At 40.0% G+C, this 14570-nt stretch overlaps 1 protein-coding gene across 2 annotated transcripts in view; it reads left to right on the top strand.

Moving 5' to 3' along the window:
* prkar2aa (protein kinase, cAMP-dependent, regulatory, type II, alpha A) overlaps positions 1–14570 on the top strand; it is a 62249-nt gene that overhangs the window by 46487 nt on the left and 1192 nt on the right. For both annotated transcript variants that reach the window (XM_034209412.1, XM_034209411.1), the window contains exons 4-10: positions 3669–3805; positions 7411–7517; positions 10466–10607; positions 11118–11219; positions 11611–11685; positions 11804–11869; positions 13142–13280. In XM_034209412.1, the coding sequence (XP_034065303.1) occupies positions 3669–3805; positions 7411–7517; positions 10466–10607; positions 11118–11219; positions 11611–11685; positions 11804–11869; positions 13142–13280 (768 nt within the window). The remainder of the gene's footprint in view (positions 1–3668; positions 3806–7410; positions 7518–10465; positions 10608–11117; positions 11220–11610; positions 11686–11803; positions 11870–13141; positions 13281–14570) is intronic.

Below are 14570 nucleotides of genomic sequence, written 5' to 3'. Positions count from 1 at the left end.
AGGACAAGATGTCACACCTTACACAGAAACATACAGGCCCTCGTACATTATGATGCAATGCAAGATGTGGATTCTTTTTTACGGGACTTTTATTTTTGCTCGCACTGTCAGAAAGATATTTATTCAATACTTTTGTCATGGAACTTCAGTGGAAGGCAATATATACTCAGGTGTTAATACACATTTTGCCGATCCATTTAAATAAGGTGGTCAAATATGATAAACACCTTTTTTAAAAGTGTTGCTTCAAAAAATAATTGGATCACAGATTTAAAGCAGTATTCTGAACACAAATGGAGCTTTTGAGGAGTGACTCTGAGAAGTAATGTGTCACTGCCCTCTCTGAAAGTATCAAAGCGGTTTCCCCTCTGAGTGGCCAGCTCCACGCTGGGTGTGGTCCGCTGTTATCACCACTGTGCTTTGTTGCACCTGTAACCAAAGACCTTGGTGATAAGAAGCTGGAAGCTGATTGGTCAATGCATTGCTACATTGACGCTCAGCAGTAGAGCTTTATGCTAGCATTTTTGACTGAAGGGAAGAAAAAAGAGACAAGAAGGCTTAAATAAACTGAGATAAATGGCCTAAAAATAATGCTGCGTAATATTTGTCTGTTTTTTTTTTTTGGCTCTTGATTTGTTTGGGAACATACTGGAGACACCCACGGTACAGGTGTTATACGCTTACAGCTCAAGGGTGTATTATTATATAATAAAAGAGATGAATTACAGACAATACATCTGTTATTATACACACACACACACACACACACACACACACACACACACACACACACACACACACACACACACCTACCTAACAGGAAGCCACCAGAGCGTAAAAGGGTAGTTTTCTTTTATTGCGAGTGTTAGTTAATGCAGGGCTATTGGTTTGGATTGAATTACATAGTTCAGGTGTTTCTGTTTTCCTGGTCTATAAATGTACAGAAATGCAGATTCAAGACGGAATAGTTATTTATTTTACAGTTATAGCAAATGTATTCAATATTTTGCCTTTTCTTGTCTACTTCATTTCATTTCATTTCAAACCTTTATTTAGACAGATAAATCCCGTTGATCTCTTTTTCAAGGGAGACCTGCTACGTTGCCAGTCAGTCAGAGAAGAGCATTTTTAAGCACATAATAATTTCCCTCTGGACAAATATGTGCGGCTCTAAGCATTCTAAGAAATGTGGAAAAGCATTTACTGAATTGGTAGATGAGCAAGGTTAAAGGAAAGAGGTTGATCCCAAAAAGAAGATCTGAGCATTGCTGCTTTTTTGAAGTGTTGTGACCCAGTGGCCTAGTTTAGATTCTGAACCGTTCTTGAAATCGCAGCGTCTGGAAGTGTTGTCAAAGTTACACTGGGTAGTAGTTTATATATTTCTAGGTCTTCTATCTTTTAAGAGTTATTTGAATGTGTTTAGCTAACTGCAGCTAGAGAAGGTAGCACAGGACTAATTCATCCTTACCATTGTAGAAGAAAAATGTGATTTGATACAATCCTCATCTGAAACAACCCACGCTACATTCAGGAAGGAGACGGCAGCAACATTTTCTCCATCAGGGTTTTCACACATGAGAAATATCAGCCCACAATCACATCTACATTTCATTTTCTTTGGCCTGAAAACAATGATGACATGATTACATATTTGCATTTGATTGAATAACAAATCACTCCTGTTAGTGTCCAAGGCTTTGTCAGCATAGAGGAATAAAACACATTTGAAGTTAGCATGGTAGACGTCAAATCTTATTGCTAATGGCAATGTGTGACGAAAATGCAAAACGGATGTTCACACTAACATCTATGTGTTTATTAGGGCTTCACAATTTAGGAAAAATAACTACTTGCAATTATTATGACTGATATTGCAATTTGACAATTTGGATAATTATTTAATCATAATTATTTGTACATAACATCTTGTGTTCTGGGGTCATATCTCGTCTTGGGTCCTGATCATGTTCTAATGAACTGCACTACATTCTGTCTTGAGAAGCACCGAGGCTCTCATTTGAAGGTGTTTTGTTGTATTTGGTCCATTGTATTTACCTGGCCAATCTAGCTGAACTAAAGGAGTTAACATCAGAGGTCACACTGCTCCAAACATGACTGGTATGAATGCCGAGAGATAAGATGTTCCACTCATGATTGCACACACGCACTCCCACAGACCGCCATGTGTTCTGTGGTAAATGTCATGTGAGGAGCAGAGTGTGTCTCGACAGAGTTTGGAGAAAACACAGACACAGTGACAATTTGAAATGACCTTGTCAGTGTTTGTCACCCGGTGTGGGGAAACATGTCACTGTGTGTGTGGTTTCCTCACTTCTGAGCCCCTCCTGTGTCCCGCAGTAATGATGTCCTCCCGTCCCCTCTCCTGCAGGCCAGGCCTCATTTTCTGTTATACAATATCTTCGTGTGTGTGCTTGTGTAACATCTAACCTTTGCCTCTACTGTACTGTGTGTGTCTATGGGTTTGGCCAGTAACTGAAATAAGTCTGTGTTGGAAACTTTGTGGGTTTTTTTGTTCGTATGCTTGTGATTTGAAAACACTGAAACTCATTCTTCCCTCAACATGTATTGAACTTGATAAACTGTGACCTATAAAGTACTAGCCAACCAATTTGGGTTTTCGAAAAGACATCTAGAGAGCAGGGCGTTGTTTGTTTTGTTGCATTTGATAAAATACAATCATTTAAATGATAAAAACTGAGAGGAAATCGCTTAAATTAACGCTTATCAAGCAGTGATTAACATTGTCTGCATTGTCCATTTGCAATGCATTTATTTAAAGAAATATACCAAATACATACGGTATAATACAAATGAAATAAATGTCCACAGGTCATTAAAAAAGGTCACTTTGTAAGTAAATGAAATGTGTTTTTCTGCTCGTAACAACAGCATTTATCGTCAGATAGAAATATCTCCTTATTTCTGAAAGAGAACGTAAACTTGCATAAGTAAATAAATGTTAGTGTAGTGTCCTTTCCTGGTGTTTGCTCATTGAATATACTAAAGAAATATGATCGGAATAAATCATGACTTTGCATGCATGCCAAACAAAAGATATTTTGTCACCATGATGGATATCTGTTGTGTAGAATCTGCAGACTTTGTTAAATTAGAATAAACATCTGTAATGTGAATACATTACAATGCACATGTGCTAACACACTCAGCATTTGCAGTTGGAAGTCTAAATATGTTAAAAGTTATTTGATGATTTACACAAAAGTGAGTATAATCACAGAAATCTATTGTAAACAGGTCCGTAATGTTGAGTCCAGAGTCCTCGCTGCTCGGAACCCACAGCTGTGTCTGCAGAGACAACCCTGCCAAAGCTCAGTTACTGCATAAATGTTATGATATGATATCACAGAAGAAATGTCAGCCTGTCCCGTAAGAAACTGAACAGATTGTGCTACTTGTTCCCTTTCCACGTGCGTAGAGGTAGTGTATTCTGACACAGTGGTCACTACCTGCCAGCAACCCGTTAGCTTGTTGTTCTCAATACTATGTTGAGTTTTGTTTGTTGGAAACTCATTTCATCTAGTTGATACTCTGACCTAAGCCATGAAGAATGTATTCACATGGATTGTTTAATCTCTCGGGACATATTATTACAGAGAGTGAAGTGTGTTTACACGTCTTCCCTGCAGTGTGTGCGGAGGCGTTCAACCCAGACGAGGAAGAGGAGGACACGGAGCCCAGGGTGGTGCACCCCAAAACAGACGAGCAGCGCTGCAGACTGCAGGAGTCCTGCCGGGACATCCTGCTGTTCAAAACACTAGACCAGGTACAACTGAGCCACACAGGAAGAGACACGTACACACGGGGACTTGTGACTAGCTTACTGCTTCAGTCGCCCTATAAGAAACACTCTGCATTCGTTCTGTTTCTCCACTCATTTCTTCAGGATCTCCGCTTTGAATTAGCCACTGCATGTAGAGCCACACGTATAGACGTCACACCGACACTTATGAACCTTTTACTCAGTGACCACAGAAATGGAACGACTTTCATAATGTTGCACAATGGAGTAGTAACCCTACAATTGGGTTAAATGTCCCTCAAATCAGCAACATCTAACGCGATAACATTTATTAACATATTAAAGATTCTCATGCTGGATTTATTATTAATAATGTGCACAACCATTAAACCAAAGATCATAACTTTAAGTTATCAACGTAACAATAAACACTTTTTAGGTATATATTTGCTTAATTTAGGAGAATAAGAGTGAAACATTGTACATCTCTTGCAACCTTTACAAATAATGACTGAAGCATTATTTTAAGGTATGGAGTAAAAATATGAGCTTCATCTGACAGCTAGTTCGACCTGACATGTGAAATAAAGCGATACAATGGCTGACTTTGTTCTTATCTAGATTTTGTGCTTGCACTTTGAGGTTCATTATGGGGGAGGTTGCAACCTCATATGAAGGAATGCTCTCGTCCACTAGAGCAGTGGTTCCCAACCTTTTTTCCCAAGAGCCCCCCCAAATGACTCCTGTTGGAAGTTGCGCCCCCCCCCCTTGTGTGTGTGTGTGTGTGGGGGGGGGGGGGGCGCAACTTCCAACAGGAACGCGCAACAGCGGTAATTAAAGTTTAAAAGTCTCTACATGCTACAACTACTGTCACAAACTGGATGAATGTGAAGTATTTTGTTAAAGGAGGATGAAAGCGTAATTAAGGAGCACTATTGGAGTGTCTTTGATGGTTATTGGACTCAGGATTAATTTATTTGGATTCCCGCTCTATGAAGAAATTAAAGGACGGCGCAAGTGGAAACAATTCACAAAGGGATTAAACTGTTTTAAACACATGCTCAAAGTAAACCGGATTTTGCCGATGTGTTTATGTGGATTCAAAAGTCGTAAATAATCTACAAAATGGAGGAGACCGATCTGATCAGAGAAACTGTGACAAATAATACAACTGAAACCGGCATGGACAATGACTATGTTTTAAAAATGCGCTTATCCAGACAAGCCTGGTTTGGACACTTTACGGGCAGAAACATTTCTATTAAAGAAATAATTATACATTTCTGTCTTTGTGTGCCTTTAATACTTGAATTTTTATTAAAATTAGTCAATTATTTTTTATATTTTATTGTAAGAGACAAGGCTTTTAGTGACAATCATGTATTGCGTTACAATTATATGTAAAAAAATAAATAAAATAAAAAGTCTAAATATGATATTTGGCCTCAAATCATCTGAGGCCTGGCGCCCCCCCTGCGATCTTTGGTTCCCAGGTTGGGAACCACTGCACTAGAGAGAAATGTTGCTTTCAGTTCATTTCCCCACCCTCCACCACAATAAACCACATGTCTGAGGGGTATTTGGCAAGTCATGTATATATGTTGGAGCAACATTTCCAAATGTAATCCAGTACAGCTGCAGCAGCAAACAATAAGAAGGATTGACAGCATAAATGTTGCTATGGATTCACCCACAAAGTACAGGGGTTTCTCTCCTGGTCGCTCGGTGTATAACATCCCTTTACTTCACACATCTCCTGGGGCAGATCAGAGGATAAATATGTACAAAAACATTTCTGAAAAAGATAGAAATAGAGTTCACGACATGGCCTGCAGAGAAAAGGGACAAATAAGTACTTAATATAAATAATATAAAATAAGTTAACATAAGAGGACATGGAGAGCCTTGGTAGCCGTATGGTTACAGCGCACGCCAAACAACCGCAGCGTCCTGGGTCTGACTCGACCTCTGGACTTCTGCTGCATTTCATACCCCTCTCTCTCTAATACATAATAATAATAATAATAATAATACATGTTATTTATATAGCGCTTTTCCTGGTGCTCAAAGCGCTTTACAAGCAAGTAAAGAAAGAAAATAACAACAAAAGTAAAAAGTGCTAAGCTAGGTGGGCAAGGGGTAGTGGATTAGGAGTTGAAGGCAACAATGAGATTCCTAACATATGGAAATCTGCATATGTTCTTCCTTTACTGAAAGGAGGGGATCCCTCATCTGTTAATAATTATAGGTCAATTTCAAAATTATGTGTTGTAGCGAAGGTCCTTGAAAAGCTTCTCAGTGAACAACTTAAATTATTCTTGGACACAAATGACATTTTGTCAGAGCACCAATCCGGTTTTAGAAAACAACACGGCACAACAACTGCTGCTATTAAAGTGGCGAACAACATAATTGAGGCATTGGACTGTAAAAACTATTGTGCAGCTCTATTTATTGATTTGTCAAAGGTGTTTGACACAGTTGATCATATCATCCTGGCGGAAAGACTTCACAGTATCGGCTTATCTAGGCATACTGTAAGTTGGTTTTTAAATTATTTATCAGCGAGAACCCAATGCGTCCAATTTTGTAAGGCAAGAGTGAAAAGGTGAGTTTTGAGGGATTTTTTGAATGACGTAAGAGTGTTGGCAGATAATACAGCTTGTAGTGTGCCTGCAGGGCCGTCCCTCCCTACAGGCAGACTGCGTAGGGCCTTACTTTGCGGAGGGGGCCTCATCTTGCTTAGGGAGCCTCAACTGAGCCGAAAATGCGGCGCAACTATGCGCTCATGCGGCGCACTCCCCCGTCGACGCTCGCGAAACAGAGGGCCTCATCATATAACTTTGCGTGGTGCCTCATGTTGGCCAGGGACGGCCCTGTGTGCCTCTATCCTTCAATGTGTCTTATAAAGGTGAAAAAATCATCTTCAAAAAACAACATAACTAATGCTCATTTACATTGTATGATGAACCAAGCATTCTCTTCTCGGCTTCATCTACTTGTCTTATTGCATGAAAGCCTACATTCATAGAAGCCTATGTTATGATGTTATTATGTTGATGAACCCTCCTATCTTTAGGCATAAGACGATTTTTTTAACCAGTTTTCCCCAGAAAGCTGTTCCATACCCCATATATCTGTTATGTTTCATTTATCCATGTGTTAATGAACTTGTTTAGGAGCAACTCACATGAGCTAATTCATATAGCTTGTGACGATATGATTTCCACATAAATCAGTGTTTCTCAAACCTTTTCATACCAAGGACCACTTAACCAATAAAAAAACACTTGCGGACCACCTAACTCCACAAATATCCAAAATCACATCACACGTTTGGTACAAGCAAGTGGCAACATGTGTGATGAAGGTGTTGCGCTGGGCTATATCATGCAATTGAAAGTGAAACTTAAGCTCGCTCCATTGCGGATATATTCCCGCGAGAGTGCGAAAAACTTAAATTTATTTATTTATTTCAAGTGTGAAATATTACCAATATACTCACGGACCACTAGGGGGCGCTCACGGACCACCAGTGGTCCGCGGACCACACTTTGAGAAGCACTGTCATAAATGCACTGTTTCTCCACATCCTCCGTGCCTGACGTCCTCCCTCTCTGCCGCTACAGGAGCAGTTCTCGGAGGTGCTGGACGCCATGTTTGAGCATCGGGTTCAGCCCACGGACCACGTCATCGACCAGGGAGACGACGGAGACAACTTCTACGTCATAGAGAGGTAGGATGCACACACTCATGTCAGGTCCTGAAAGCAAGGGCAATTTGATTACTCAGATATTGTTTGTTTACAAAGCATGGATGACAGAAAGGGTACACAAAAAACAGACAAAGGAGAGCTGTTGGATACGTATCTATTACACTGAATGACCAGACGAGTAGAACCACTTGTATAATGTAAAGCCATTTAAAGTGGAGACAAGTAAAAATACTACAGACATGTGAAGCAAATATAGCACCACCAAACACAGTCGGTAAAATACCATACAGTTGAATCTGACAGACTTTTATATTTATTTGCATAAAAATGACAGTAGCATAATGATGTAGTGGACCACAATAAATGTTTCAACATGTATTCAAAATGTACAACAGTGTGGCCATTTCACTGGTGTTTACACGTTGGTTATGGTTAACGCTACACTTTTTATGATGTTGTGTATGTCTGCCCGTGTATACAGTACATATGAAGGCTGTGTGTCATTTCCCTGCCATATTGCTAATGTAACGCTTACTGTGTACACAAGACTTACAGGACAGGTTTAGTTGCCCAGCTGGAATACAATGTAAAGTACCAGGAACGTTCAAATGGAACTTGTTTTACACAATTAAAAACATGCTTGTTGTGTAAGAAGAAATACAAATACTGTCCGTTTTCATTTATATTTATTAAAGTTTCCACGAAGATCCTTCACTGCACAGAACCAGCTAACCAGCTACAATCCTTTTTTAAATGACTTTTTATTACTAGTAATTCAGCTAGCCTAGAAAAAGCCTTAAGATGGCTGTTTTGATCCTCTGCCACCAAAGCAGAACAGCCTGGCCTCTATTCATTCTTGGGACGGCCTATATCAGTTCAACACAGCAGTTTAGTTCCAGCTATCCTTCAATCTGCACACACACTCTCTGACAGCGTGCTCCGTGTACAGGAGATGTGCGATGACCTTTCATAAGCAGCGCGCCAGCCTGCCCTCGTACTATCCCAGGATTTTCCTTGGCCTGTAAAAGGCGTAGGTGGCAGCTAATGTCACCAGCAGGGTGGGTGGGGTGTGAGCACGGACTCACACAGAGATGGAAGGATAAACAAAAAGAAGAGCAGGAAAGAAAACAGGACGCAGTAACACGTTGTTTAAATGTTTCCCTTTGTTTTAATATAAGGGAATTCCCCCATATGCATTCATCTCATCTGCGTTGATGTTACATAATGTCAGTCATCAGCTGAACACACAAATATGTTTTTCTGAGGCTAAATCCCTCCAATATCCACCAAGCATCTACCTGTCCTGTCTGTCTGAACCAACCTTAACAAACCCAAACAGACCCCCACTGAAGCCTTGAAGACAGGAAGTAACTAGAAGTCTCTCAGAAACCCTTAGACTGACTGGGTGTTTCTCAATGTCGAGGAAGGCTGCTCCAGAGCCACTATTTCAAGGATGCTACGTCATCGAGTCCCGCCGAAGGACTGTTCCAATGTCCAGGATCCTTGGAATTCTACCGAGGCCGGCGTACTTCGTAGCGAGAAATTTCGAGGCTGCACATGTGTAGACTCCGCGGTCTTAAAATACCCACAATGCTTTGCGCACGGACCAATTTCCAAAATCTTTGGCAGAAATCGCGCTCCATTTAAGGCGGGGCCTCGCATATGACGCACACCTGTTAGTCTGTTCCATAATTCTTCATTTTCCGAGGCTAGGAAGGATTCTTGCCTCGCTTGTGAAGCAAGTGACTCGGAAGACATATCCTACCAAGGAAGCGTCCTCGACATTGAGAAACACCCACTAAGTAAAACAGGCTAATGTGGTCTAAGAAAAAATAAGATTGACTTTATGGATCCCATCAAATGTTTTCAACACAGCACAATGTTAACAAGGCATTGGACATAATGTGAAAAGGAAAAAGAGTAGAAAATAAACAAACATAAAATAGAAACATCTCAAAATAGAAAAATATACAGAACTAAAAAGTAAAATATATACATATTGACAGTGAAAGATAAAAATCTGTAGAAAAGTGTTTTTATATATGTTTTCATCTGCTGTAAATTAACAACACAAGGTGTGTATCATCCAGTTCCTCTCCATTAGTCCTCCGGCCACCGTGCTACATTTCAAAATATATTTAATGAACTTCCTCAGGCTATGGATTGATCAGACTGAGTTGTCTGAAACAGGAAGTAAACAAGTTTATTAAAACAATCTTTCTTCTTAATGTCTCCTATGCTCAAGCTGATGTATTGTGAATAATGTAGAAAAAGTACTTTAATAAGAATCTAACCGCAGTATTTAAAGTATTACATAACGTCCACATTGACTCGATTAACTGTATTCAGGCACAATGACGACAACAAGTGCTCATCGTCCCCATCGTCATGGTAATCCAGTCAAACTAAGTCAATACTAATACAGCAGGCACGAGGGCTTTAACCCCACTCCTCAGCCAATGGGACGACAGACGAGGTTACAAAGTGACTGTTTAATCCTGCTGCGCTACAGCGCTGCAAATTACCCTCCCCACATTTAATCCTCATACAGAGGGGGGGGCTGCTCTGCTGACGTGTTACTGTCAATCACAGTTATATGCCAACATGAAAACATTGTGTTGACGCTGCACATGTAGACCACTATGTTTACAAAAATGCTAATACCTTTACAAGCTGTAGTAAAAACTTCCAAATGCATGAAATATACAAACAATGTATACACACTACTGCACCCTCACAAACAGTCAATGATTTGCTTGTCCAATCAAACACAGGGTGCTGCCCCGAGGCTACAGATAAGCTGCAATTAGATGCCTGTTTAAACCTGTCAGTGGGTTAATAAACAAAACAATGTTCACTTCATCTGGCTCAATTAAATAAATCAAACTCATTTTTCTGGGTTCCCTTTCCGATGTCTCTTTTTCTATCAGTTGTCCTAACTCTCTCTCGCTCTCTCTCTCTTTCTTCAGGGGGCTGTTTGACATTGTGGTAATGGGAACAACGGTGGGTCAGTACAACAATAAGGGCAGCTTCGGGGAGTTGGCACTCATGTACAACACGCCACGTGCCGCCACTATCGTCGCCACCAATGAAGGGGCACTATGGGGACTGGTGAGAGTGCACTAATAGACACACACACACACACACACATACTTTTAAGGGATTTGTTTGACACGCTAACTGATTATGATTATAAATTGCTGTAAGCCCCAGAGGGAATACACATTTTTGTAGAAGCAAAGAATTGTCTAATTGAGTAGTTTTCAATATTTGTAGATTATAAAATGTGCTTATGAGATGTTTTAATTTTCATTTCAACTAGTACCACATCTTTTTTTAATTGCTCCGTAAGTTAATAAGAAAAAATGTAAATATGAAAGCTCAGTTGTGCCTGTACTTGTGTACTTAGGATAGTATTGTGAGCATGTTGTACAGTAACTAGAGGCAGTGCATTGAGCAGAGCTGCTCAGACTTCTTAAGAATGGAGTCCTGTTCTCTATGAATGGAGCTGTGCTTCACGCAGCTGCAGCGCCTCCCTGTGGCCGAGCACGGTCTCACAGGCTGAGAGGGTCTATTTCAGGAAGTGCGTGTGTGTGTTAACTGTTTTTTCTTTTTCCCTAGGACCGCGCCACATTTCGTAGACTCATTCTGAAGAACAATGCCAAGAAGAGGAAGATGTACGAGACCTTCATCGAGTCTGTGCCCTTACTCAAATCACTGGAGGTGAGTTTAGTTGTTCTTGGATTTCTCCTTCACAGGGTCTTCTTTTCAGGATCCCACCCCACGGCTAACCATCCAGCTAACAGCTAACCACCAGCCTGTTGATGATGGAAAAAGTTCTACACTCACTTACAAAATGAATATTTAGTTCAGATAATAGCTAAAAGTAAAGTTTCGACAATTATACATGCTACATATAATATAGTGTAATGTAATGCTATTTCTCCAACACTTCCAAAAACTTGACCCTTTTTTCCTACCACTTAGGCTAAGATGTACTTAACCTACACATGGGGTGAATGGTCTGAAACAAGAACACTTTGGGAGATGAAGTGATGGATTGAGGAATGTCTGATGTCAATAAAACAATGTTTGTCTCTCCTCCCTGTCCCAGGCAAATGAGAGGATGAAGATCGTGGATGTATTAGGATCCAAGCAGTTCCCCGACGGCGAGCGCATCATCACACAGGTGAGACGTGGACACACCTGGCGCCGTTTCATCCACATATGAATTGTATAGGATTTTAACATACAAGTACATATACTTTGAAATGTATCTACAAGGTGTCTGTTTCTTGTATCCACAGGGAGACAAAGCCGACTGCTTCTATATTGTAGAATCTGGAGAGGTCAAGATCATGATGAAGAGTAAAGTAAGACACTCCTCTAAAACTGACATTTAAACAAAAATGGCCTGTGATAAATGTTGTCTTTTTCTTTTTTTTATAAACTTTGTTTATTGGGTTTTTCCAACAGCATACAGTTATTCTATCAGAGCATGTATCAAAAGTAGGTAAACAAATCTTCCCTTTATAGAAAGCTAGGTAGAGTAACAATCCCACACAGACAGAAGACAAACAGACATACACAAACAGACAAACAAAAAATACACAAATAAATAAATAGAAAACCAGTCGGCTAAAAGAAAAATGTCAATACTAAACAATAAATGTCAGTACGGCAGCACCTCCTCCCCGAGACAACCCGTCCAGTGTTGGGACCCCTCCAAGATGCAAAAGTTAACTTTATCCTCTTAACATATTTCCCCAAATGTATGTGAGGAGCCACTCGGAGCAAACCGGATAAAGGTTGTCTTTAACTGAAAACTGGTACGTAAGAATGAGCCATATTCATTTCAGCTTCCTTTTTTTAATCTTAATAGATCACTACCAAGTCACACACTGAATTCATGTAAATTCTCGTTTCACTAAAACACAGAAATTGATCAGACTTGACATTACAGGAGATGATATTGCTTTAAAAGTTTTAAATATTGTAAAATATAAAATGTAATTTAAGCAATCTATAAGCTCATGTTAGCCGACTGGGGTCTGCATGAATTAGAGTTTATTTTCATTTTTTACATTTTGTCAAAGATGGATGTTGAATTTTATCATAATTGGTCAAAGTAAAACAAACACAAATAATAAATGAATATATAATAACAATACATTACATTTTTCATTTATTTATTCTGAAACTATATGTAGACATTATACCTAATGAAAAAGAACTTAAAAAACCAAATCTATAAGAACTAAAGCTTATCCTTTCTGAAACATGCATTTATTGTTCCCCATTTCCCCAGCAGCTTCTGTTCAGCTGTAATGAATGGTTCAAACAGGCCCGATCACAACGTTCTCAGAGGCTGATCAATATTCTACATTTGTTTTTTTATGTGCAGGAATAAGCACCGACACAAAAGCTGATCATATATTTCCTAGCAGTCATTATCCTTGCAGCACATCCTGACCATAACAACCCACTCTCCCTAGTGAAGACCACCAGAGTGTCAAAGTGTTTCCTGGTTTTGCTTAGCAACTGCGTGGATCACAATAGCTGCTGAGCTCTTCTGGCTCGGGGTGAGAGAAAAACGAGATGCCCAGTGGTTGTTCACATTTAACGGTCTCCTCTCTCCCCCGCAGACGAAGGCCGACCATGCGGACAACGTGGAGGTGGAGCTGACGCGCTGCAGCAGGGGTCACTACTTCGGGGAGCTGGCCCTGGTCACCAACAAGCCCCGGGCCGCCTCCGTCTACGCAGAGGGCCCCGTCAAGTTAGTGGGTGAGAAGAAGTACACTCCGACACACTCGTTTACCACGTCTGTCCGCATCGATGCTAATCAACGCTAATGTGATGTAGCTTTGTTTCAAAGTTAGATGTCCAACAATGTGATATCTGCATCTGAAGCACCTTGTTATGTCAAATTAATATATGACATACGATTTTGATGTGTTGTGTTTTAATCAGTTTTCATTCATTATTTAAAAAGCTACCATTTTAAAAGATTCAATAAATCCTTGGTATATAGTGATAGTGAAATGAAAAGCATTATTTAAGCCACTCAACCTTACAACACTGCCTGTGGTGATAATATCCCACTAATAACACTCTTACAAGCAATTTGTGTCCGGCTCGTCACCTTGTATTCGTGTTGATTAAAGGCAGTTCAGCCGTGATTAAGCCTTTTTTTAAGTGGTTGCTGTAATTCAGGCTCTACAGTGGATGAGCAGCACTTAACATTTGAAAATGAACGCAGGAGTTTTAAAAGCTTGTCGTGTTTCTCTGTCACCTCTTTGTCCTCTGGTGTGAAGTCTGCTAAATGCTAATTGCACCGCTTTTATTTTTTTATTCAAACAGGATTTTTGAACAGTAGATGTAGCACTCCCCTATTTTTACCCCCTTCAATATTAAACACACACTGTCACACTTACCTGTGTATCTTTGTTGTACTGTAAGTACACTAGTCTCCAACAGCTGCTCGGCTTTGAAGCACCTCCCGCAGCAACACACTGTCTGCTGTCCTTGTATCATTCTCCCTGTATGTTTGGACTGTATACAATTCATCTGCCGTTAGGGGAACACTTTGAGCAAATGAGCACAACAGTTTGCTTCAAAAGAGGCCTAAACATCACTCTAAGAAAATGGCTTCATAATAAGAAAGTATGTCTTGTCAAAATAAGTTATTTATTGAAATAAATGGTGATATATGTAGTATCGTTTAACTGTTAAATGTGCTGGTATTCAAATGTTGATGCACGATCTGTCTCTATAATTGTTAGTGTGATGGGGATTATGTTACGTTTGTACGGTCTGTTTATTGTTATCTGTGTACCTGCACAGGAACTGTAGATGAATATAAGCTTATAGTTCAATCAGGCATAAATCATCTCTTTTTTTGTTTGCGAATAAGGTTTAGTTTCACATTGTCCTTGTTTAATAAAGAACACATGAAATCAGCAGGACTTTAAGGATCCTCTGAGGCCCAGTGAGGACATTTAAGATGGGACCAGGGGGTATTTCTACCTGAATCGCACAAATGAAAACAATCTGCTTAAGACACAGCTAACATCT

Source organism: Gymnodraco acuticeps, unplaced genomic scaffold, assembly GCF_902827175.1.
Source record: "Gymnodraco acuticeps unplaced genomic scaffold, fGymAcu1.1, whole genome shotgun sequence".
Classification (NCBI taxonomy): Eukaryota; Metazoa; Chordata; class Actinopteri; order Perciformes; family Bathydraconidae; genus Gymnodraco; species Gymnodraco acuticeps.
The sequence above is the reverse complement of the archived record's forward strand: the minus strand, read 5'-3'. Positions and strand labels throughout refer to the sequence as shown.